Below are 25,906 nucleotides of genomic sequence, written 5' to 3'. Positions count from 1 at the left end.
GCTACCCTCGTTGGTCCTCATCAGCACCATACACATTACAGTGACATTATGGAGCGACAATAGGGTAGGGAAGGTGTAGGCCTGATATGTCCTAGGTCCCCACCTAAGCTGGTGGGAGAACAGTCACAGAACTCTACTCAGTCCAATGTTGCCACTCAATCACCCCACCCGCCATGCAGAGGCCTCTCCCATCCCTTCCCAAGGTACAGAACTAAGAGACCTGCCACTCACAGCAAGGTTCCTTTCTCAACTGTGGGCGTTTGTCCAAAATTAGCAATGCCCCAGGCACCATCTGAAGCCTCTTCCTGAACCCTAGCAGGCTACTTCCAATTGGGGCTCTGTGGTTTAAAAAAAGAGGAGAGAAAGAGTTCACATCTCTAAAGACAGGTTGGCCTTCGAGCTTGGCTTTGAACAGAGCTGGCAGCATAGGTATACCTCTTTCCAAGTTTTCCAAGGCTCGAGGTCAGGGCTGAGCCCATGCAGCCTTCACGTGTATACACACCTGAGCCCTCAAGAACTTAGGGGGAAAAGTACCACAATTTGCATAACATCACAACCCCACTCAAGTTCTCGGGAGAATAATGGGCAAGTCCTGGGGTAGTCCCCCCAGCTAGCAACTGAAAGAAAGTGCTTTTGTGGTTGATTCCTTTCAAATTACAATTCACAGTGCCCACCAGCTGTGAGAGTTCCAATTACAGTTTCAAAGATTTCTGGGCCACAGAAGAGCTTTCTGTCCTGACTCTAAATAGAAGGACTACCGGCAACCCTCCACCCATGCTCCAGCCCTGAAACCGGGCTGGAAGGTGACACTAAGAGAGTCACTAACTGAAGATTGCCCCCACCCCGCCTCCATACTTCACATGAGATCTACAGTAGCCTCAGTCAGACCAGCTCCTTTCTGTGCCATCCCGGGGGTTGGGCGGTGTCTCTGCCTTTCAAACTTTGTTCCTGCAGTTTGTTGCAGATTTCATCGGGAAAATTCCAGATGCCCAGACAGCCAGGCTTCAGTGGGAAAAAAAAAAAAAATCAATGGCCAGTTTACTCTTCATTCTGAACCACTCTCACTCTGCCTGCTAGAGGGCACCTTCAACCCAGTGTCACGTGATGTCTGCTCCTGACCCAACCCCGAGCCTGCGTTGGCCCACTGGGAGAACAGGGTCATATCTCCGCAGGTGAATCTGAGTTCCCGTCCCCTACTGTAGTCGGGAGGCCCTTCCAGAACCCTGTGTATCTTCCCCCTGGCTCCAGCGTCTTCCCTTCCTGGGCGCTCAGGTCATGACCATCTTGATGCCAGAGATCTTAGAGGGCCACTCCATCTTGTGGAGGAATCAAAGGCCAAGAATCTGGACAAGATACTTCCCTAGGAACAGCCACCTGCAAGGAAATACCCTGGAAGAGACTTGCTCCGGAAAAGTGACTCCGGTCCGGGGCTTTTGGGGGCGGGGCGATCTGGGAAGTCCAGTTACCACAGGGACCTTTAGATGTTAAAGTACACTAAGAACCCACCCATCCACCCTCTGAGGGATATGTTATTCTCCCTTGACAGTTAAAACTGGTGAGCCAAAAAATGGTTAAATTCAAGAATGTATAAATGAAGAATTAGAAACAAGTCATGTTATTTCCCATTAGTTCCTCAATACTAATGTGCCCTAAGTCATACCACACAGGAACCCAACAACCCCTCTCCAACACCAGATAGACACACACACACACACACACACACACACACACACTACCTCTAACACCATGGACACACACGCTAACTCAAACCCCACAGCCACACGCCCCAGCTCTAACACCACAGGTACACACACACACACACACACACACACACACACACACACACTCAACCTTAAATGCCAGATAGGCGTGTTGAAGGGAAAGGGCTTTTAAAGAATTTGATAGATTGTGTTTCACAAAAATGCACCAAAGGTGGGTGTGAGCAAAAAGCCAGCAACCAATCCGATTTGTCTTTCTGATTTGTTTCAGTCAGACTCCATGGTTTTTCTCTTTGCTTCGCTCATTCAGAAGGCGGATGCTGAGGTCTTTCCAGCAAGGATCCCTCAAGTGTCTCATCAGAGGAAATGAGACAAACAAACCACCATTCGCTAGAGGAACTCCAGACAAGCATTAAGCGCGACACAGCAGGAGAGCCAGATAATTGAAGTGGTGCACAGCTAGGCAGTCCAGTAGCCGAGCCTACCGCGCAGGAGCAAAGAGCGTAAGGTTACCAAGCCCAGCACGGGACACCCTAACCGGCGCAGATGAGGGTCCGGAGCGCGTGAGCAATCTCCAGCCTCACCCTGCCCCGCCCGGGTCCGCGGTCCGCAGCAGCCCCACCCCGGAAGGGTCTCCTAGGCGCACAAACACGAGGGGCTCGGCTCCCCAGCTCCGCCCCGCCTCGCCCCGCCCCGTCCCAGCTCCACCTAGCCCCGGCTCCATACCGCCCCATCCCAGAGCCCGCCCTTCTCCGGCTGCCAAGTGTCACGTGACCGCGGGCGAATCCCAGACGGCCTGAGACCGACGCTGTCTACGACCAGTTCCTTCTCAGTTCCGAACCGCCCTCGTCCCATGGCGCCGGAGCCTCCCGGGTCAATGTGAAGTGACGCCTACTCCTGATCCCAAGTCTGTGCTGGCACCTCTGGGTGAACAGGGTCAGATCCCCGCGCGAGAAGTTAAAGAAGCCCTGGACCTTAGGGGCTCTGTGGAGCTACACCCCAGTCCACCCACTTCCGAGTTCTGACAGATTCGCTGGAGCTTCAGAAAGTGGACCTACAGACAGACGGAGTATTTGGGTCTGGGAGCTCAGGGGAGGAGGAGGGCTCGGGTCCAGGGCCTCAGGTGGGGGCTGGCCTGGGCGCTCAGGGAACGAGCCTGCTGGAATCGCCCTGCCTTCCCTACCAAGGGTCTGAGGACACAGGCCTGTCTGTATCCCTGCCATGGGGGCCCTGGGGACCCTCGTTTTGGCATTGGCTGCAGGCCTGAGCACTGCTAGCCCACCTAACATCATGCTGATCTTTGCTGATGACCTGGGCTATGGGGACCTCGGCTCCTATGGGCACCCCAGTTCTACCACCCCCAACTTGGATCAGTTGGCTGCAGGGGGACTACGGTTCACAGATTTCTATGTGCCTGTGTCTCTGTGCACTCCGTCTCGGTGAGTGAGGGACCTTTTCCCCTTCCCTCCCCAGGCCCATCCCATTTCACTCTGTGGGTATGTCCACCATTCTCCCTGTGCTCCTCCCTGTGGGACTCACAGACTGTGGAATATGTGGCTTCTACTCCAGGGCTGCCCTCCTGACTGGCCGGCTCCCAGTTCGATCAGGCATGTACCCTGGAGTTCTGGGGCCCAGTTCCCAAGGGGGCCTGCCCTTGGAGGAGGTGACGTTGGCCGAAGTCCTGGCTGCTCGAGGCTATCTAACAGGGATGGCTGGCAAGTGGCATCTTGGAGTAGGGCCAGAGGGGGCCTTCCTGCCCCCACATCAGGGCTTCCATCGATTCCTGGGCATCCCATATTCCCATGACCAGGTACAAACCGCCTGGGCCCTCCGCTGCCTCCCCCCAAGCCCTCATACCAACTGAACCCTGACCCAGACCCAGACCTCTCCCTCACAGGAACTGCTCTCTGCTCTCCCCAGGGTCCCTGTCAGAACCTGACCTGCTTCCCACCAGACATCACCTGCAGTGGTGGCTGTGACCAAGGCCTAGTTCCCATCCCACTGCTGGCCAACCTGACTGTGGAGGCCCAGCCCCCTTGGCTGCCTGGACTAGAGGCCCGGTATGTGTCTTTCTCCCGAGACCTCATGGCGGATGCCCAGCGCCAGGGCCGACCATTCTTCCTGTACTACGCTTCCCACGTGAGTGACCCTGGCCCTGCCCCCTGGCTGCCCGAGACCTGTACCCAGTGCTGACTCCAATCTCTGCCTCCAGCACACCCACTACCCTCAGTTCAGTGGACAGAGCTTCACCAAGCGCTCAGGCCGTGGGCCCTTTGGGGACTCCTTGATGGAGCTGGATGGAGCTGTGGGGGCCTTGATGACAGCTGTGGGGGACCTAGGTCTGCTGGGAGAGACACTGGTCATCTTCACTGCAGATAACGGGTAGGAGCCAGAGCCAGGGGTACTCACTTCTCTATCACAGACCAGGACTCTAGGGTCCATCCATCCTAGCTGCTTGTTGAAGACTGGTATAAAAGGCTCAAGAGAGTATGCTAGCCACGTTATGGTGACCCATGGGGTCACATCCACTGGGTGCCACAGGTACACAGTTACTGGTCTAGGTAGGGAAGGGAGAGAATAGGCAAGATTGTATACTTTAAAATACCAGGCTAGTGATTACTAGCAGTGGGTCAGGCCCCTGAGTCTCTCGCTACTGATGACTTCCTTGTGTGTCCCAGTCCTGAATTGATGCGTATGTCCGATGGCGGCTGCTCCGGCCTCTTGAGATGTGGAAAAGGAACAACTTTTGAAGGTGGCGTCCGGGAACCCGCCTTGGTCTACTGGCCAGGTCACATTACTCCTGGTCAGTCCTCTGGCCCTCTTTTTGTAGACCCTCAGCTCCATCTCCCCAGCCTGGATGGTGAACTGAGTGGCCAAACAGCCATCCGTCCACAGGTGTCACCCACGAGCTGGCCAGCTCTCTGGACCTGCTGCCCACCCTGGCAGCACTGACCGGGGCTCCGCTGCCCAATATCACCTTGGATGGTGTTGACATCAGCCCCTTGCTGCTAGGCACAGGCAAGGTAGGGCCAATGATCCCTTGACACCAACTCCTCCACCCTATACTGGTCCTCCTTTAGGTATGAGTCTGACCAGTGCCGGAGAGTCTCCTTTGATGGGTGGCCTCTGAGTGTCACCTCTCGGGATCCTGGGTGGGCCAAAGCGGGATCCACAACCAGGGCATTGCACAGAGCTTTTAGACGTCTCTCCTGACTTTTTCCTCAGAGCCCACGGAATTCTGTCTTCTTCTACCCACCGTTCCCAGACGAGATCCATGGAGTCTTCGCGGTTCGGAATGGGAAGTACAAGGCTCATTTCTTTACCCAGGGTAACTTGCTTCTCTTCCTGCCTTCCCCTCCCTAACTCTGCTGACCCCCAGCTGCTCTGCCCTCTGCCCTTTCTTGTGTAAAAAGCTGACCCCTCCCCAGGCTCCGCCCACAGTGACACCACTCCAGATCCTGCCTGTCATGCCGCCAACCGTCTGACAGCTCACGAGCCCCCACTGCTCTACGACTTGTCTAAGGACCCTGGTGAGAACTACAATCTTTTGGATAGTACAGAGGAGGTCTCTCCAGAAGCTCTCCAGGCTTTGAAGCACATTGAGCTGCTCAAGGCCGAGTATGATGCAGCTATGACCTTCAGCCCCAGCCAGATAGCCAAGGGTGAGGACCCTGCCCTTCAGATCTGCTGTCAGCCGAGCTGCACTCCCCACCCAGTCTGCTGCCACTGCCCAGACTCCCACTCCTGAGGGGACTGGAGAAATCCCTCAAGGGTAGCCCAGGACCCCTGGCCCTGTCCTGAGCGTGTAACGGTTCACCAGAGGGACAGGGGCAAGTGTGTAGTTTGTATCTGGTAATGTAATAACATCAGCTGAGACTTGCGGGCGTGCTAATTCATCTAGTCCTTGTGGTAACTCTGAAGTCAGTGCTATTCTGCTGTGCTACAAACAAGGACGTTGAAGCGTAGGGAATCTCGTGGACCTGTCCACGAGAGCTTGAACTAGGTTTTGAACCCAGGCATCCAGGAACTGAAACGTGTTCCACCCTGATGATCTGCACGTGTCCATGGACCACGTCACTGAGGCGTGAGCATGTCCATTCACAGAAACTGGTAGTGAGTTTCAAGTACCAGGAACTGTGAGGGAGGGGTGGCGAGGGCAGAAAGACCCTAAAGATGCCATGCCTCTGGAAGACAGGTTTTCCTCAAGAAGCACTGTTAGAGGCCCTGGACCTGGCCACCGTGGTTCTTAAAGAAATCAGTCTTCTGGAGTTAGGTAATAAACTGATGATTCCAGGTAGAGTTAAGGAACTGAGGACCCTGTGAGATTCCAGGAAGGACCATTAGCAGCTCCTGAGACCGCCTCACGGGGTTTTCCTTTCTCCCAAATTCCGCATTTCTCTTTTGTGCGTCCTTCAGCTCCCCCAGTCCTATCTAACCCTCTACCAAAAAAGAAAAAACATTGTCTACAAAGTAATCTTTTAAAAACACCTATCAGGGACCAGTAAGATGACTCTGGGGGAAAGTGCTTACCGTGTAAACCTGGCAACTTGAGTCCAATCCCCAGAAGCGCATATGAAAAAGCCACATCTCTAACCCCAGCATTCTCGGGGGAGACAGGAAAAAGGCAGGAGAATTGTCCAGAATCTTGCAGACCGGCTACCCTAGCATATACAGCACAGTAGATATAAGAGAGACCCGCCCCAACGAGATAGGAAGAGAACCAGATCCCCCAAATTGTGTCCTGACCTCCGCATATGCTCTGTGGCCCACACGTCTCAACTTACATACATCACACACGCAAGCAACAGTAATAATAAATGTAAAAAAAAAAAAGCCTATTGGGTTGGAGTCCACAATGTTCAAATTCCAAACTCCCTCAGTAACCCACCCTTTCCTTGGGCCCAATGCAAGGTGGCTTGGGTGATCTCTCTACTGGCAATATTCTGCCTCAGATGTTAGCCTCTATAGAAAGGAACTTTTGACTGCCTACTGTGTTTCCATGTACAGTGTGCCGCCATGTTCAGATACATATTACGTCTCGGGTGTATTGGTCACATTAGAACAGTAACCTCAGAGTGTGTCAATATCTCTAGCAAGCTATTTTTGTCCTTTTTCAGTGGGGGGCAGACTTCTGGAGGGCAAGCACACAGCCTCTCTCCTTTAGTGTGGTGACCAGTCTGAGCTGGTGACATTACAGTAATTGGTCCAGGAGTGGCAGGTACCAAGGAGTTCCAAGGTTAAACTTGTAACAAGAGAAAGGTTGGGGCAATCTGGGTGAATACCTAATGTTAGCAGTGTTGCTGGTCCCCCGATGGAATCATGCAATTATTAAACCAGCGTGAGCAGCTGCCTGCCTGGAGGGCGTCAAATCTAAAAAGTAAATCTTGCCTGTTGATGTTTCTGTGGTGAGCTGTTTGTCTCCTGCAGCTTATGTAGCCTGGCAGAAACCAGGCCCAAGTAGAGTACATGACAACCACTTTGAGGGGAGGGAACGCCTTGTGGTACCAGATGTTTGCTTGGGGTCCCCCACATCTCCAATTCCCATAAATCTCTTCCATACCCCTTATCTGGTTGAGAAACTCCACTGAGCACACTCCGAGGTCTGCTGTGTCTCAGGCTCTGCACACGGGTAGATGTTTCTTTGGGGCTATCCAGCAGGAAACGGTGTGGGCTTTAAGAGCTCCTCCATCACTTGTCTAAGCGGAGGACTGGTCCGAGATGATTGATACCTCAGTTCAAGGTGAAAATAGAACGGAAACAGATGGATTACCAATATGTCACATCTAAAAACAACGACAACACACACAGAACAACCAGTCCTCTATCAAAACCAGTAAATACCAGCACCTGCGCACAACCTTCGGGAAGAGCTTCTGACCCATTCTTTCACTGGCGTAGGGTGTATTTTAATGCTGACCCCATCATATTCACTTACACTGTAGTGCTGGAGCAAGGTGTCTTCAAAGGCTAGAAATGAGGTTAGCATAGGGATGTGGGGTGCACAGAAAACTTCAGTGCTGAAGAAACCATGGGATCTTATAGAGCACAGTGGGTGGGTACTGCCTAGACAGACAATAGGAAACCCGAGGATGCTACAATCTGAATAGGGGTAACATGAAGCACGTGTGTGAATAAGACAGTCAATCTATACACTCAGGAGTTCCATATTTTTATATTGTTCTGTGAATTACACTTTAATATAATATGTAGCAGTCCTTCGAAGCAATACTCTTGGTCATTTGAGAGCGTAATCATGGGGTAGGAGTTGGCCAGACAGTTTAGCTGCCAATGTGTCTTTGCAATGATGCATGCATAAGTGCTCGTGTCTCATCATTTCAGTCTACTGCAACATATTCTCACATAGGCACATGTGTGTATTTGCATGTGCCCACACAAATACACAGGCATACCTATGTACACACATGTGCTTCATGTGTGCACACATTCACACAGGCATCACATGGATGTTTATATAGATGCGTGCATACAGATACTTTCACACATGGATGACACAGGCACATGCACACAAACACACATGCCCTTGAATATAGACACACATTCATTCATACATGCCTCAGCTATGAATGGCTCCTAGATTCTGTCCTAGCAATATTCTGATTTCACCATGTTTTCTGTGCAGTTCTGAAGGTGCCATCAAAGGACATCTTTATCATTTCTATGCTGAGGGAGGCATGGGGGTCCGGGGAGCCAATAACTTAGGAGCCCAAACTGTCCTTTCCCATGCATTTCCCCCAGTGACCAGAAGGGGGAGCAGAAGGGAAGGTTTCATGGAATGTTTCATTCAATTTGCCTCTTCTGAATGTTCTTAACTTTCAAAAGTGATTTTCAAAGAGGTCACAAGTCACTGGGCTAACTCCGTTTTGTCCTTCTCTGGCTCTATTTTTTTACCTTTAACTTTTTTCCTTCCTGAGTCAATGTCTTCCTCCGTTACTGTGTACTGGAATGACAGGACTGATTAGAACTGCTTGCTAGACGACCTTACATCAAGGGATTCAAACCATCCCCCAAACAATGGTTAAGCCTTGCAAGATAGATCACCCCTCAAATGAGAGCGACTACCTCTGATGGCAAGGTTGTACTGGAGAATCTTTTGGAAACCAAATTGTTCTCCTCAAGTAGTAACAGTGGTCACGTCTCCAGAATCCCTTACAGAACAAAAACTGAAATAATGACCTGACCAAGATCATCTCTCCTCTCGGTTATGTAAATTCTCAACCCCTGTCCCATTCATTGCCCGTTTCAAGGTCCCGTTAGCCTCCTGAAGACTGCCCCAAGATTATAGAAACCCTTTGCTCTGGGCAACATGACTACAAGTGATAAAATCCTTCTCTACTCACCCTTTATTATTTTTTTTTTTTGGTTCTTTTTTTCGGAGCTGGGGACCAAACCCAGGGCCTTGCACTTCCTAGGTAAGCGCTCTGCCACTGAGCTAAATCCCCAGCCCCTCTACTCACCCTTTATAATGGGCGTTTTTGGGATGGGTGGCCCAGTCCGTTAGTACTCCTAGAACTGAATACTTTTGCGAGTAACAATGTATCATCAGACCAGTCAGATACTCAGTAACCTTAGTCTGAAAACACAGTCCTGCCATACCCAAACCTTATTCTTTATGATGTTAAAATATTTAACCCCTGTGGTTTCATTCAGCACTAACCCTTGGGTCACCATGAACACTCACTCCCTTTAGGAGTCAAAAGGCCCTGTCTACCCATCAGTAACGAAGGAAGAGTACGTGTATTTGTGTACCTCCAGCCTCCCTCTGACTTTCTGTGGGATGAAAAGTGTATGGATGATACATGAGGGGCCAAGGTACTACTTGGTAGTCAAGGATAGGTCCTAATATTCCATAGTAGAAGAGGAGGAGAGGTTGTCCTGGTCTCCTACTCCCAGCAAATGCTTAACTTTCTGTTAATATATGCTGCTAGATCATATATCAACCACTCATGAAGCAGTCTTGTAAGTGCACTCCTAGGAGAGAGCCTCCTCAGAAGAAATGAACATAAGGGAGAGAGACTTTAGGGTCCTCCAAGCTGCTACACTCCCAGGCCCAGGACGGATGGGAAATTCAGAAGTGATTAGATTCATGATTCCACAGCCCTCCCAACTCTGCACACACTGCAACAAAATGGACCAAGAAGTACATCAGCCATTGAGTATCCAGAGCCTGCCCACCTTGAGAGCTCCTGATTCCCACTGTGCACTTCAGCCTATTGCAGAAAGTGTATCTCTACTCCACACTTCGACTGTCCCCTAGCATGGCTAGATAGTACCCACCAATCCCTCAGAAGGCCAAACCCTTTTTCCTGGCTTTTGCTCTTCATTTCTTTGACCTCAATATCCTCCCAACAAATTCCCTTTTAGACATTTCTACTGGTTGGTTGTGGTCATAGAATATTAGTTGACACGGGAGGAAATTAAATACTCACACCCTGGCCCCCTACTCCCCGCAAATGCTTAACTTTTTGTTAGTATTGAACCACTATGCCTGATAAAAGAGATTAGAGGAGCCAAGCACGGTGGGACAATATTAACAGAAGGTTCGGAGTTAAGTGCCATTTTCAGAATGGAGGAACAAAGGCCTTAGGGACCTGCTACCTTATCTTAGAAGAAGGACCCTCCTGAGGAAGGAGCCATATGTGGGCAGTATGACCTCCTTTTCTAGTAATCTGAATTGAACAAGCCTTACCTGAGAGCACCCCAGTGTGAGCTGGTGTAAGGCTCTGTCCTCCAGGCAAGACACGGCCATTCCCTCCTCAAAATCAGAGCAGTTCCAATTACCTGCATGAAATAAGACACTCAAAAGAGGGGCTGGTGAGATGGCTCAGCAGTTAAGAGCACTGACTGCTCTTCCAAAGGTCCTGAGATCAAATCCCAGCAACCATATGGTGGCTCATAACCATCTGTAATGAGATCTGATGCCCTCTTCTGGTATGTCTGAAGACAGCTACAGTGTACTTATAAATAAATAAATCTTTAAAAAAAGAAGAATTACCAAAAAAAGGCTCTCAAAAGATAGGTCCTAATATTCCATGGTAGAAGAGGAGGGGAGGTTGTCCTGGCTAGGTTTTTATCAACTTGACACAAGTTAGAGTCACTTGGGAAGAGGGAATCTCAATTGAGAAAATGCTTCCACCAGCTTGGCCTGTAGGCAAGTCTGTGTGCATTTTCTTGGTTAATGCTTGATGTGTGCCCAGCCCACAGAGGTAGACAGTGCCACCCTGAGCAGGTAGCCCTGGGTTGTATAAGAAAGCAGAGGAGCAAGACAGTAAGTAGCATCCCTCCACAGTCCTCATCAGTTCCTGCCTTGAGTTTCTGCTTGGACTTCCTTCATTACTATCCAGTCCACTAATCTCTAAAAGGAATTTTTTTTTCAAGACAGGGTTTCTCTTCATAGCCTTGTCCGTCCTGAAATTCACTTTGTAGACAAGGCTGGCCTTGAACTGAGATCCACCTGCCTCTGCCTCCTGAGTGCTGGAATTGAAGGTGTGTGCCACCACTGTCCAGCTTAAAATTTTTGATAAGTGAAATCAATGTAGGTTTTCAGCCTTTCCCTTGGCTGCAACTGTTAATTTTTAAAGTTTCTTCTCGGTAGTTTTCAACTCATAATCTCTAACATACTATGTATAGTTCTCCATATTTCTCTTACTATTACATGATTTTATTAAAAACATTTACAAGCATATTTTTCATATCGTCTTAATATTCCAATTGTGTAAATATACCTCACTTTAGTAAATCCTGTTGCTCAGTAGTTAATTGTTTGATAATGCTTTGTTTGTTTGTTTTGCTGTTTCCATTTGTGTGTTGCTAGGAGCTGAACCCAAGGCTTCGTGCAGGGAGGCACCCATTCCACCGTAAGCCACGATCTAGCCTACCTTCAGTAATTTAAGTGAGGATATAAATCAACATATCTTGTGCTTTGTTGAAAACTTTGTATTTAGGGTGCTTCTCTTGAGCTAGGTTTCCACAAGTAATACCAGAGTGTGATGGTTTGTATGTGCTCAGCCCAGGCAGTGGCACTATTAGGAGGCGTGACCTTGTTGGAGGAGGTGTGGCCATGTTAGAGGAGGTGTGGCCATGTTGGAGGAGGTGTGGCCATGTTAGAGGAGGTCTGGCCATGTTGGAGGAGGTGTGGCCATGTTGGAGGAGGTGTGTCACTGTGGCGGTAGGCTTCAAGACCCTCATCCTAGCTGCCTGGAAGCCAGTCTTCTCTTAGCAGCCTTCAGATGAAGATGTAGAACTCAGCTCCTCCTGCACCATGCCTGCCTGCATGCTGCCATGCTTCCACCTTGATGATAATGGTCTGAACCTCTGAACCTGTAAGCCAGCCCATGTTGTCTGTATAAGAGTTGCCTTGGTCACAGTGTCTGCTCACAGCAGTGAAACCCTAAGACAGAGTTAGTATTTCACAGAGCTCTGAGGCTTTTGCGTCAAGCCAGGTACTACATTGTCTGGAGGACCTAGGGTATTGCAGCAACAAAGAAATAAGCAGGTGACCCAAGGCTCAGGGCTCCTAATGCCCAGGGGGATGGTTGCCTGGCAACAAGAGGGCCTGGCAGCAGGTGTTCCCAGAACGCTGGTAGTAGGGGGTGGGGGGGAGCTGGAGAGGAGTGTGGGTAGACCAGGCTGAGATCTTGAAGGAATTGCTGCAGCATTTAAGGACAGAGATCTACCCAGGAAGCTGAGCTTTCTCTTTTCTTTTCTTTTGGTTTGTTTGTTTCATTTTTGTACAAAAGTGGAGGAAAATCGAGGAAATTTGATCCGTCAAGTGGGTGGAGACAATAGACAAACTGAAGGGTGACAAGGTGGAGGTGAGGGTGGCAAGAGGAATCCGGTTTATCCTCAGCCCCGAGGTTCAGGTAATTGAGAAGAAGAAGAAGAAAAAAACACAGAACATACATGGATATAGTGGGTGGGGGGAAAATCTCTTGTAAATTCAGACTTTAGTTCCAAGTGTGTGTGGTGTCCCCTAGGCAGACTCGGGTTCTCAGCCCTGGCCCAGTGACCACTTGTTTGACTCTGTGGGAGCGACTGGACTGTTAACTGGAGCTGGGAGTTAATGTGCAACAGTACACATCTACCCTCGTGGTCATTTCCATGGGAGGTGTAAAGCCCGTGGTCTTGGTCCAGGCTGGTCAGGCTCTTGGCATCTGACGTGAGAAACTCAAATAAGCACACACCTCATGAGCCAGGTTAGTTTTATTCAAAGCAAAGCGATAGTACAGGTCAACTATGATATCACGAGTGACCGGGGCCGTATGAGTGAAGATGCGCACGGACTCCAGGTTGATGCCTGGAGGCTTCTTCTATGGAGAGCAGAGGAAGGAGGAGACACTGTTGGCAGAGTTTGGGTGGTTCTCTATTTTGAGGGGCAGGCTTGGAATACAGAAGCCCTCCGTCCAGTGCACAGGTCTCTTCCCGTAACGCATCTTGTTTTAATCATATGCACGTCCAACTACTCATAGGTGTAAAGTGGTAAATAGGGAATTCTCCCCTAAAAGTTTGCCTACAGAACATTTTGCCTTAATGCACAATGCACCCCAGTCCAGTTCACACCAAGCCAGTCTCCCTGTTCTGATTCTGGACATAACTGCAATATGACTGAATAAGATCTAAAGTGTAGTAAATCCTTAAGAGGAAGAGAAACTCATCCCACTTTCCAGAGTGGAATCTTGTGCATCTCAGTGCAGGTGGGAGTCCTAGGTTGCCAACAGGTTTGCTAGGCACACTGGAGAGGGGTGTTATGTGCATGTGCATGCAGGTAAGGATGCCAGAAGAGGGGTGTAGCCCAGACTAAGTGGAGTCCCAAGTTACTAAGCTATTCCCTATGCTTGCCTGCCTTGAAGCCAGTAAGGACAGGACAGGGCTTGTGGGGCAACCAGAGAGGTAGGAAGAAAGCAGCAAGGAAAGGCCACCAAGCATGTCCCACAGCTGTCCTAATTGCCAGGCAGGAGGAAAAATGCTAACCATCTGAAAAGCCAAAGAGACAGAGAGGGTCAGGGGAGGAAGCCTGGGCCCTGGAAGGGACACAGGGCAGAAAGGATACGTATCTGGAGGTGGGGCGGTCTCTGCTGCTGAGCTGTGTAGGCCTGGAGGCCATGCCTCCACCACCCAGCACAGGGGTGCGGGTTTCATGCTGCCCCCAAGTGGCTGCCTGCCTCTTTCCGGCCTCTGCTAAGTAGCAGAAAGATATTTACAGATTCTTCTGGACACTTGGGATGTCCCTGGCACATGAGCTAAAAAATGACAACTCCACAGCAACTGGTCTTCGTCCCTGATATTCGCACATATCGTGAATATTTTTGTTTGTTGGCACACTGAAGAGACCTTTAAGTAAAGATGATTTTTATAGTTACTATTCTGGAGTGGGAGGGGGAGGATCACATCATAGAGCCTAGGTTGGCCTTAAGGTCACAGCCATCCTGTCTCAGCCTCCAATGTTCTTCTGTTAAATGTGTGCTACCACACCAGGCTAAGAAGATGTTTTTTATTTTTATGTAGCAAACTGTCAAATCATTCCTTTGTTCACTGTGTGACTCACAGCCATCACCTGTTCTCTTTCTGTGGTGCTGCCTAGGGTCAGGGGCCACCTACTGTCAAAGGATCATTCCCCCGAGGTTCCAGTCATTCGGGGGCCCCAGGAAAGAATCTTGGTGAGGATCTAAAGTCCCCTACAGGCACAGTTTTTTGTTTTTGCTTTGTTTTTAAGTTACTTATTTTCTGCTGGCTTACTGTGTAAGACTTTGAAAAAATACCAATTTGTGAGACCCAAAGACATTATTTCTCAAGTTGTTCGTGGCATACACACACACGCGCGCACACACATACACCCCACCACCATCATCACCACTACCACCACGATCTGAGCCACAACTCTCCCCATACCTCACATGGGAAAGACACAGCGTCCGTGGCCAGTACTTTCAGACCTGGGCTATCTCTGCCGGAAATCAAGTGCGTTCGGAGTAAATCCTGTGAGCACCTCCAGACAACACCTTCAGCAGGGCTCTAGCATAGCATGCAGTGATCCGCCCTCAACAGGACTTCAGGAAGCACTGAAGACCCCTCCCGTTACCCCTTCACCCTGGGTCCTCCCTTTTCATAACCACAGGCAGCACCTGAGACCTGGACCCCACCTGGGCACCACCTTAAAAACAGCCAGGGTCACACCAAGCAGAGTTTATTGATGCCGTGGGCGGGGCCCACGTACACAGCAGGTGGCGCACGCAGGGCAGATACTCACTGGCTGGACTGCAGGGGTGTTAGCAGCGGCAAAAGCAGATGACCTGTGGGGAGCACCCTTTGGGGGGTGCCCTCCTCCTAGCAGCATTGGGGGCTTTGGGTGAGCATCAAGAACCACCTAGTCACCCTAAGGTTCTCTTGGAAGCCCCTCCCCCTCCTTCCCGAGCTCCTTGTGAGTTGGGGGCTAGGATCCCTTCCTGTGATCAAAGGTGGGATGATCCCTTGAGATTCACTATAAAAATTAAAATTCATTTATAAATCACAAGAGAAGGGCAGGAGGGAACACCGGGGAAACCTGACTTCATCGGTTACCTTGAGCCTACTCCCCTCCCTCAGGTTCTAACTCCAAAAGAGAGAGCAAAGAGCTAGGTCTACAGGCACAGAAAGGGGCGAGAGACAGAGGAAAGGCAGTCGGAAGAACGGGACGAGAGAGGAAAAAGATGCATCGGAAGAAAAGTATGGCTGCTGAGGCTCCTCTCCCCAACAGCTCCCGAAAGCCATGACCTGGGGATAAAGGAGAAAAGTTCCCAGCCCAGAGACTCCTACAAGGTAAGGTTCCAAATGTCCCCGATCCGGTCCTTGCTCAAGCCATGGCGGGCCTTGAGATACTCAGAGCTGTGTGGATGGGAGCTGAGGGAGGCGAGTGCTACTCCAGGTAGATATCTTCTGTGGGGCAGGCGAATGCCAGGTGCTCCTGGTAGTACTCCAGGAAGGCCCGGCTGCAAAGAGGGAGACGGCAGTGCTTAGCTCAGTGCTCTCCCGAGTCTTGAGTAGCAACTGTGTCCACACAGCACCCTTTCTAGCAACCGCCAGTCACGCCCCGCCCTGTCATGCACCCGAGCCTTTCCATGCCCTGTGTCCTCCTGGGCCCCTGCTCCACCTTCCTACTCACCCCACGCTCCTTGCCACTGGCCTCATAGACTCCTGGGACACAAAGACGTGGCAGGCAAAGCGGCTTAGCAGCGGGTGTTTGGTAATGAAGCCAAAATAGCTGTGGGGACATTGACAAAGTGGGTGTCAGAGCACTGGCCTAGCCTTGGGCACCCCGGTAATACTAATAGCAACTGTTACCCAGACGAGTAGCTTGAGACTCCAGACCCTACTCCACCCCCAACTGCGGCTAGTCAGATCTACTATCCCCCACCTAACAGGTATTATTTATAAGTATTATTAAGGCCCCGCCTTAAGCATTCATATTCATTCACACATTTCATAATAATAGCTCTCTGAGGTACGTGCACTGACCAATAGCCTTTGAAGGAATAACAGACAGAGGGAACAGGTTCTTACCAGCTGTTTCGGGGATGACAGCCACAGAAGGAGATGTTCTTCATCTGGAAAAAGTGGCTGCAACGCTGGAACTAGAGGTGAGCAGAGTCGTCCCTGATTGGCTAGGGAGAGCCGTGACCACTCCCACTCCATGCCTCCTTGATGCCCCCGCCCCACAGTTTTCCTTGGCTTGAAACTACCCCACCACCACCACCTTCAAGCCTCCCTCTGGTCCCCAGTCTGTCACATTCCCCACCTCAGGTCCTCCTCCACTCAGACTCAGCTTGACCCCCCGCAGAGAGATCTCAAGGTCACAAGAGGCAGGAGGGCGCAGGTGGACCGTTAGTTTCCGGGCTGTGGCAATCTGAGGGAGAAGTCAGAGAAGATGGTGGGGAAGGGGGCCTTGAGGACCTCATCATGGGTGCTCTCTCTCTCTCTCTCTCTCTCTCTCTCTTTCCAAGCCTCTGTTCATTTTAGATTGTCTTCGTACTCTTGTCACCTAAGGCCCCAGAGACAATTCTGGAAGAACAAAAGGATGACCTTGGCTATCTTTGCCCTCAGAACAAGTCAGTCATCACTATGTACCTGGCCTCCCTTCTGTTCCAACAGCTTCTCTTGGTTCAGGTGCCAAGAACTTATTCTGCCCACACTTCCAGCCACCTCACTGCCTGATCTCCATAACCTGGCTGGAGTTCTTTGATATAGATGGTCTGTCCTGCCACCCAGGGCACATCAGGCTCAGTTTTGCATGGCAGATCAGCAGGTACTGATAATTGTCTCAGGGATTCCCAGGGAAGGGGGCATGAGCATTGACTTTAATTTCAGACAGAAGGTTGATGGCTTACGGGAGGAGGAATCAGCAGAGAGGGGAAAGATTTGCTTGAACTGACCAATAGACCCAGAGGTAAGAGAGACAGGTGCTTTGCTCTGCTCTGAGTTTTTCTGACTGGGCCTCTGAATCAGGCCTGAGAGCCAGCCCTATATATAACATCTCCCTTCAAGAAGGCTTAGAACCACGGGAGCTGTGCCACCCTGTGAGACTGGAGTGACATTCAAGTGGGCCTCCAGCCTGTGCCTGACGCCATCTCCACACTGACCTTTTGCATGGCTGCACACAAGATACCATTGCCCTGGTGACATGGTACCTCCACAGAGCCCAAGAACTGCACATCGAAGCGATCCACCCAGCAAGGGCTCCGCTTGCTCCCTGGAGGGTTGGGAGAGGAAGTCACATGGTCAGAGGGTGATATGGGGGAAGTCTGTGGTGGCAAGCTTTCTCTGGAGGGTGGGATCTTACCCAGCAGGTCCTTGGCAGGACCAGGTACTGCATGGGCGTAGAAGGCAGGGAACACTCCACGCTCGCCGGTGCGCATGTTGAAGCCACGGAACCAAAAGTCGTCCTCTTCGGCTTCCACCAACACCGGGTCGTCCACATCTAACTCTAGTTCATCTGGATGTCGAGGGATGAACCTGAGGGCAGGGGAGAGGTTGACTGAGACCACACTGGCCGAGATAAGTCACATACACACTCCTTAGTCACACTCCTTAGTGTCCTAAGGAGTCTACAGACTGGGCCTGGGGTGGGGCTGAGGGAGGGTAATGTACCTGAAGACAGCCCGGTGTGTCTGCTCTCTCTCTTCTCCATTGACCACACAGGAAAAAAGACCGAAGGACTCGGTGCCTGAGAGACAAGAGAGACAGTGATGGGGAGAATCAGCAGTGCCATAGAGAAAGAAACTGAAAGGCCTGGCCTTGGGCTGGAGCCAAACCCCCTCCCTGCAACAAACTGTTTGGACATCCTAAGTCAAGGAAGAAGGAAAGGGTAACCCACTACGGGCTGACTCCCTGCCACTTGGAGATGAACATTGCCTATTGTTCTAAGAAAGAAAGAAAGAAAAAAAAAAAAAAAAGAATGGTCCAGCCTTGACCAACTGGTCAAGAATTTAAGACCCCCTGAAAAAAAAGACCCCCTGGATACTTCGGGGGACCAGATAGGGGCTGGGGCCAGGATGGCACTTCTCCCTCTAGGGCCTCCACACATCTCCCCACTTCCCACTCACTGGAAGATCGAGATGTGCTGTTGACAAAGACATTGAGGAACTTCTTGGAGAAGGTGAGGTCGGGGCTGTCAGGAGAGGCGTCTTCTGGCACCTGGTCACTGCCTAGTAACGTAGCTCCCGCCTCTTCCTCACTGGCCTCGCAGCTGCTGTCCTCTTCACTGTCGTTGTCCAGGCCTGCACAGCGCCGCAGGCTCACCAGCTCTAGCTGCGTGTGCTCATCCACCACTAGTGTGTATTTAACCGCATCGTACACCAGCGAGGCATCCAGCGGCGCAGTAGAGCCTGTAGTCCTGGAGCCAGGGGGAATCACGCTGTCCTCAGCATCCTCCTCATCCTCCTCGTCCTCTTCCTCATCCTCCTCCTCCTCCTCCGAGCAGGCAGCAGAGCAGGAGCGGCCAGGGCGAGCAGTGCGTCCAGGTGGGGCCCAAAGTGGGGTGATGGTATCACGTGTTGGGTTACTAAGGAAAAGGCAGGGCCCAGACTGCGCTGGACCAAGCCGAGGTGCTGCAGGGGCCGGCGGAGGTGGCCCGCAAAGGGTGTCCATGTCCACTAACTCCACGTGGGGCCCTGCTACTGCCTCAGGGTCTGGGCAGTCCTGGGGTACCGGGTTGGCCTGGGATGCAGCCTCTTCTGGCGGGCGTGGTGCAGGAGGAGACAAGCACTGGCCAGGGCAACGAATAGGCGAGGAGCCCTCGGAGATCATGCGGCTCACCAGGTTGCTGAGTAGCCAGGGCGAGTCAGCATCCTCACTCAGATCAGGCTCAGACTCAGAGCCGGACTCATACTCGCTGTTGGTGTCGTCCTGGCCCACAGGCAGGAAGGCAGGGCGGCGGGGAGGTTCATGTAGTGGCTCGGGCTCGGGCTCAGGTTCAGGCTCTGAGGCTGGGGACGAAGCCTCCTCGATAGAGTTGGTGAGGTGTGAGGAGCGGCCGCTGCTGCTGCCACTGTCACTGCTCAGCTCCAGCTCCGTCTCAGAAATGGAAGAGATCATGCGCCCTAGGCGTGCGCCGCCTGCCTCCTCAGAGTCCGAGCCTGGTGATGAGAGCTCCTGGCTGCTTCGCCGACCTTCATGGCCTCCACTAGAGTGGCTTCTCAAGTCAGCCTCGATACCAGGATCCGAGGAAGGGGAAGCCCCACCTGATGCTGGTGGCTCTGGCGGCTGGTTCCCTTCACAGTCACAACCAGGGCGTGCAAGGGACTGTACCTCATGGTGCTCCTCTTCTGCTGGTAAGAGAGGGGCTGGTAGCTCTGCAGGGCAGAGAGTTGGGTTACTGCCTCCAGAAAGCAGGCCTCCTTCAAGCAACCAGCCATCCCTCCCCCCCTCCCTCTTCCGCTGGGCTCCTAACTGCCTCCATCCCTCACCTTTAAGGGGCTCCTGGACTGGTGAACGCAGCACTGTTTCCTGCCAGGAAGATGGGGGCGCAGAGGTAAAGCCTCCATTGCTGTTGTTGTTGAGGGAGTCCTAGGTAGGAGGACAAATCGGTATAGCTGAGGACCACTCCGTCAATAAGGAGAAGAAAGGACCCGCTACAGTGGCCCCGAACTCAGCTCTAGTACTGTGTGTCTCAGGAGGCTCACCTGGGCTCCAAGTGTAGTCAGGTGGAGGGTGGTGGGTCGGAGCTTGTGGGACTCCTCTATGGAAGGAGAGGGAATAAGGGATTCTCCAGAAAGTTCCTGTGAACCAGATCCTCCCCCTGCTCTGCCGTCCCCGTCTCCATCTTCCTCCTCTTCCTCCTCTTCCTCCTCCTCCTCATCTTCCTCTTCCTCATTGTCATCGATCATCTCAAACTCCTGGAAATCATCTTGGAAGGAACAGATAGGGTGCGGCTGCTCTGAGCGACCCAGGGAGAGACTGTCCTGCAGGAAGGAGGAACAAGACAGGGATGGGCCAGAGTACATCAATCACCTGGAGTCCCAGGCACTAGAAAAGGCGGGGAAGCAGGAAACTGGAGAGTTCCTTCCAGTTCACTGTACCCCATCAACAGATCGAGGTTTGTTTGATATAGAAAAAAAATCTGCTTAAGAGACATATTAACCACACTTCTGGGAAGGGCCCAGAGTCTGAGACATTTCACAATAACCTCAACTAACCTCCCAGCTTTATTCGCCCCCTCCCCAAACCCCATCATATCTACCCTGTTGGTCTGCTGCCTTCCTCGCATTTTTTTAATTCACAGTTTGTGGCTTACGCATCAAACTGTAAGACCACCAGAACAGGTCATGTCCACACTGTACACTGGGGTACTCACCCGTGGGAACATCATCAGTAAGTAACAGATGAATACATCAGTGTGGAAAGCCTTCACTCTGATGATTCACCAAATCTGTACCAAACTCAGGGTCTTTGGCATAGCCAGACCTTCTGCCAGCAATTCCTCTCTTCCACATCCTCCTACCTAACCCCATCTGCCTGATTCCTGCTAACCTTGGGGGTTCTAAGACTGACATTTCCTCTGGAAAGTCTTCCTGATTCCCTCAGTCTGATTGGGTTCCCTCCCCCGCTCTCCCCCCATCATGCTTTGTGTCCAGTTGGAACGGGGCCACTGGCATATGGGTGAGCACCATCTCTCACTTCTATTTGCCCCTCCGCGCCCGCTAAACTGAAAGTTGGGGTGGGGTGAGGCTGCTATCTGGCTGTGCTCTCAATGCCTGTAAGCCCCCCCGCACTTGACACGTGGCATTTCCTCAAAACGAATGGAAATGGAAACATGTATTAGCGGAGGGTTTGAAGGGGAAAGATTTTAGAGGGAGATGAGATTGGACAAGGCCACAGAGGTTGAGTTTTGGTAGAAACTGGAGGGTTTAGATCTTCGTGGTGAGTGATCTTAGGACAGAAGCACCCAAGCAAAGGCCCACACCTCCTCTTGTGGCACTACGCTGGGGAGATCTGCCAGAGAAGGCCCTCTGATTGGCCAACAGTGTGTTAGGAAAGAAGACCAACACCAAGGGGCTATCAGCAAGAGCAGAGGAATTTTTACATGGAAGCTGAACTCGAGACTCCTAAACCCACAAGAATGCTTGGGAAACTGAGCCTCTGTGAACCTCTCCTTACTCAGACCCTACACACCCAGCCCTTTTCCCCACCTTCTCGCAGTGGTCGGAGTCGTAGCTAAGGCCCAGGCCACAGTCGTCCGTGATCTCAGATAGGTCTTCATCATCAAATTCTTCCAGGCTTATGTCCTGGGGAGGCCTGAAGAGGGTGCGGGGGTCAGAGAGTCACCTGTCCTGGGCTCCTGACCTGACAGCTGATCCTGAGGACATTGGTGGGAAATGTCCAGCTCCCAGGGCCCTCCACTCATATGCTAAAGCCACGTCATTTTGACCCCAGGCACTGCTCTCCCCTGGGTCCCCTCCTCCACCACTGCAAATGAGCCCAGAGGAGGCATCGGTCCACAAACCCCTCCCACTCCTTTTCAGCTCAGCTCCCAGCCCCTGTGGGCCACAGCTTCAGCCTCAGGGGAGACACCTTGAACCCACAGGGGGAGGGGTAATGGCTACAACAGGAGAGGGAGGGGTCCAGCTGTTCTGCTTGTGTCCCCACCCACTCCTACAGAACAGGCCTACATCCAAAGATCCAGCCCCCTCCAATCCCAACTTCTCCATCTCACCCCCAGAGCTTCAAGCTTGATTTCACTCTCTGCCGTCCTGGGGGGCTGGGGGACAGGCCCTAGCCTCTATGGAAGGAGACACAACAAGGCCAAAAGGACACTGCCAGGAACGGAGTAGGTGTTGAGCACCCTGCCTAAAATCCCTCAAAGGGTCAATCCAGAGACCCCACCCTTGCTAGGTCATCGGCCTTGACTGGGTGCGGTTCCGTGGCCCAACTGGAAAAGTGAATATGTGTCTGTGTTTGGGGAGGGGTGGGGGAGGAATGGGTGCCATCGGGTCTGCGCGACAAGGAGCAAACACGGAGGGACCCGGAGCCTAGGATGGGGGATGGGAGCATCAGGCAGAGGCCTGCAAACCAAGGAGGCGCCCCGGCCTGGGTAGTTGAAGTCGATGGGGTGGGGTGGCAGGCCGAAGAGACCTACGTGAAGATGAGCCCCGCCGAATGAATGCGTACCTGCAGCCCGGAGGCGACAGCGAGTGAAAGGTTGAGAGAGAAAACATCTCCGCGCGATCCGCCATCTTCCCAGGAACCGCGGGCCGGCAGTGAGGGGGAGGGGTGAGGAGCACCGCGCGCCCTTGGTGCTCAGGCTCGCGGCCTCTGTCTCCCCACTCACCTCGTGACACGCCCTGCGACACCCGTCGGCGACACACCTCAGCGCCCTGCCAGGACACCGCGGCAGCGAGCCGCGCCGCAGGGGTGAGGGGAGGGAGTGGCGCAGGGCGGGGCCTGAGGTGGGGGCGGAGGAATGGGGGTCGAGCCGAGGGGGGGGGTGGGATGCGGGATGCGAGGTGGTGGTGGTAGCGGTGGTAGTGGTGGTGGTGAGATTCTGGTCGGGAAAGCTGGCGTGCGGCTTGCGTGGTTCTAGGCGACGAACTGGCGAGAAGGGATAGGTGGAAGCAGAGGCGCTGGTAGACCAAAGGTTTCTGCAGGAGCCGAAGAGATGCGGGGGGGAATGGGTGCGGTAGACCCAGGAGCCAGGACCAAGGCGGCCCGGGTCTGTGCGCCTCTAGTTACGGCGGTGTGCAGTGCTTCTGGGAGGTGGACGGCTCATGTGGGGTGATGGGCGAGGACTTAGGAACAGCATTCATGCCCGGTAAATTCGAAAAGCAGAGTTGGTCAGGAAGCCCCTCAGACCTCCTAACCCACCAGACCTACTAACCCGCTAGACCTCCTAAACCGTTAGACCGCCTAACCGGTGGCCGAGGGAGCTGTCCACTCCAGGGTGCTGATCAGACCTTGTCGGAGCTGTTCTCCACTGGGTGCTGATGGAGCCAAAAGAAACTTAAGATTTGCTGACTCCAGCTAGAGAAGTCATTATCCTGACAGTGCTAATGGGACCAGGACAGTGACTCTGTCTTAAAGGATGTGAATAGATCTGGAATCAGAGTCCAGAACCCAGAGGCCAACGCTGAACTTTCTCTGTGTGGTACAGACTGAAGAACCTGGACAAAGATAGTGGTGGGCACCAGAAAGTTGAGGCTGTGTTCATTCAACCGAACTGCTGTTTCTTGGGGCCACCTATGCTCTTGGCTCTGTTCTAGGTATGGAAAACCTCCAAGCTGAAGCATGGGCTTACTACGGAGTTCTGTGCGGAGAGAAAGGGCAGAAATGGAGCCAACTGTGAAGTGAGAGAAAGGATCAAAGTTATGTTGGACAAGTTAGAGGACCTCACACTGGAATTAGTTTTGAAGGAAGAACGAGACACCAGAGTGTTAAGGCTGGAAGTCACAGAGCACAAGGGGCTCAGAGAGTCAGGTGGGGTGCCCTGATGAACCAGCTTCTTTTTTTTTTTTTTTTGGTTCTTTTTTTCGGAGCTGGGGATCGAACCCAGGGCCTTGCGCTTCCTAGGTAAGCGCTCTACCACTGAGCTAAATCCCCAGCCCCATGAACCAGCTTCTTAATTTCTGAATGGCCAAGTGTGACTTCTCCAAGAAGTCTCCAGGCTTTCTCAGGATGCACTGGAATTGTACAATCTAAACTCATCTCAGACTATAACTTCCACACCCCACACAAGCCTCCCTCTTACCAGATGATCACATCCAGATCCCCAAAGCATGAACAATCTGGGGAGGGGTTACCTCCCACTTCTCCTGTGGAGTTTCTCTTTGGTTCCAAGAGCACGGATTCTCCAGACTTAGGATCTGAGAGTGAATACTCATCTTCATTTAGCCACAAACGTTCTGGACATAAGGCAACTGTTCAGTGCACCAGAACCCAGTTTCTCCATCTGAATAAAGGCGCTGTGACACACACACACACACACACACACACACACACACTCACACACCACGCACAATGATTTAATAACGATCACTCAATAGTCATGCTTCAAAGGTGCAGCAGTCAGGCATGGAGGCATGTGTCTTTAATCCTGGCATACAGGAAGCAGAAGCAGTTGGGTCTCTGTAAGTCTGAGGCTAGCTTAGACTCCACAGTGAGTTCAAGGCCAGCCAGTCAGGACTCCATAGTGGGACTCCTACACACACACACACACACACACACACACACACACACACACACCACACCACACCACACACCACACATACACCATACACAATACACACACAACACACACACCATACACAACACACACACACAACACATACATACCATACACCACACGCACATACCACACACCACACACACACAACACACCACACCACACATATCACACATCACACATACCACACAACACACACACAACACACCACACCACACATACACACACACATACCACACCACACATACACACACACACATACCACACACACACAACACACACATACACACAAACCATGCACACACACATACACACACATAAACCATGCACACACCACACACACACACACACACACACACACACACACACAAGACAAATAATGTATGAAAGGGCAGCGGTGACTTGCACACCTTCCTTACCAGAGCAGATTTTGGGAGAGGCTCCTGACCTGCTGACATTGGCTCAGAGCCCTTTTAGATATCATACTCAGTGTTTTCCAACCTCACTGTTTTAATGTTAACTTTTCCTTTTGCCTTAACATCCATTTCTACTGCAACACATTGGCACATCTCTTTCTGCTTCAGCTGCACATAGACCATTTCCATTGCTGGTGTTCTGAGGCTTCAGTCCGGTGTATCTTTGTGTAGGTTTATTTAACATGTCTTCTCTGCCTGAGGCTCACTGATCTTAATTACACGAATCTCTATTTCATTAATGAAAAAAAAATCTGACAACCATTACCTCCTAAAAGTATACTTCCCCATTATCTCATTAAATACTGTCTCGGAGCCAACTATGGTGGTGCACGCCTGTGATTCCAGCACTCACTATGCTGAGGCAGGAGAAGCTCAGTGTCGAGGCCAGCCTGGATTACATAGTGAACCTCTTGACTCAAAAAAAAAATGCAAGCAGAAAAAGATGGTCTTTGCTCCACTCCTTCTTTTCTTCCAGCACTCCCATTGGTGCTTATGAGGCAAGCACTTCACTGACTGAGCTAGCTTCCCAAACCATAGGCATTTAGTAATTTTTTAAAGATATGATCCCTTGATTTTCTTGGGCTTCAGTTCACACGCTGGTGAACTTGTAGGCTTTTGCCACTTCTGCAGTCTGCAGGTCACTTGGTGCCTGGGGAAGAGCTACTCAGAGAACAGCTGTTGGGTCCTTGCCTGGAAGGGTCACGTTCCTGTTCAGGTCCAGCTCAGTTTCTCCACCTCTCACAATTACAGTAAATATCTCAGTTTTTAAGTTGCTTTGTGAGAGCAGGGAAATTTTCCTTCAAAGGTCTGCCCTCTTGACCACCCCAGGCCTGTCTCCACTGATGAAAACCTGGGTTTGGAGATGCGGGGGGGAGGGAGGCTAGACCATGTCCAAGTCTGGTTGTCCACACAGAATTCCAACCTTGATCGCTGTGACAAACTTCCCAACAAAAGCAAAAAAGCAAATAAAAAGGAGGGGGGTTTACTTAACACAGACTCTCAGATTACAG

General features: G+C 51.7%; 2 protein-coding genes across 2 annotated transcripts; one reads left to right on the top strand and one right to left on the bottom strand.

The window, feature by feature from the left end:
- The first annotated feature begins 2,549 nt into the window (after positions 1 to 2,549).
- Arsa (arylsulfatase A) lies at positions 2,550 to 6,550 on the top strand. The gene is given in 8 exon segments (NM_001034933.3): positions 2,550 to 3,157; positions 3,288 to 3,528; positions 3,639 to 3,857; positions 3,931 to 4,100; positions 4,397 to 4,521; positions 4,614 to 4,741; positions 4,944 to 5,046; positions 5,147 to 6,550. Coding segments are annotated over 8 exon segments (1,524 nt in total). The 5' UTR covers positions 2,550 to 2,939; the 3' UTR covers positions 5,467 to 6,550.
- A 6,370-nt stretch (positions 6,551 to 12,920) lies between these two features.
- Positions 12,921 to 23,161, bottom strand: Mapk8ip2 (mitogen-activated protein kinase 8 interacting protein 2). Its single transcript, NM_001100720.3, is given in 12 exon segments — positions 12,921 to 15,700; positions 15,874 to 15,972; positions 16,272 to 16,342; positions 16,507 to 16,614; positions 17,348 to 17,457; positions 17,548 to 17,720; positions 17,856 to 17,931; positions 18,311 to 19,558; positions 19,673 to 19,772; positions 19,889 to 20,167; positions 21,395 to 21,500; positions 22,374 to 23,161. Coding segments are annotated over 12 exon segments (2,508 nt in total). The 5' UTR covers positions 22,439 to 23,161; the 3' UTR covers positions 12,921 to 15,627.
- Positions 23,162 to 25,906: the final 2,745 nt, after the last annotated feature.

This window comes from Rattus norvegicus, chromosome 7, assembly GCF_021556685.1.
Source record: "Rattus norvegicus strain SHRSP/BbbUtx chromosome 7, alternate assembly SHRSP_T2T, whole genome shotgun sequence".
NCBI classification, from domain to species: Eukaryota; Metazoa; Chordata; class Mammalia; order Rodentia; family Muridae; genus Rattus; species Rattus norvegicus.
This window is presented reverse-complemented; position numbering and strand designations above follow the sequence as displayed.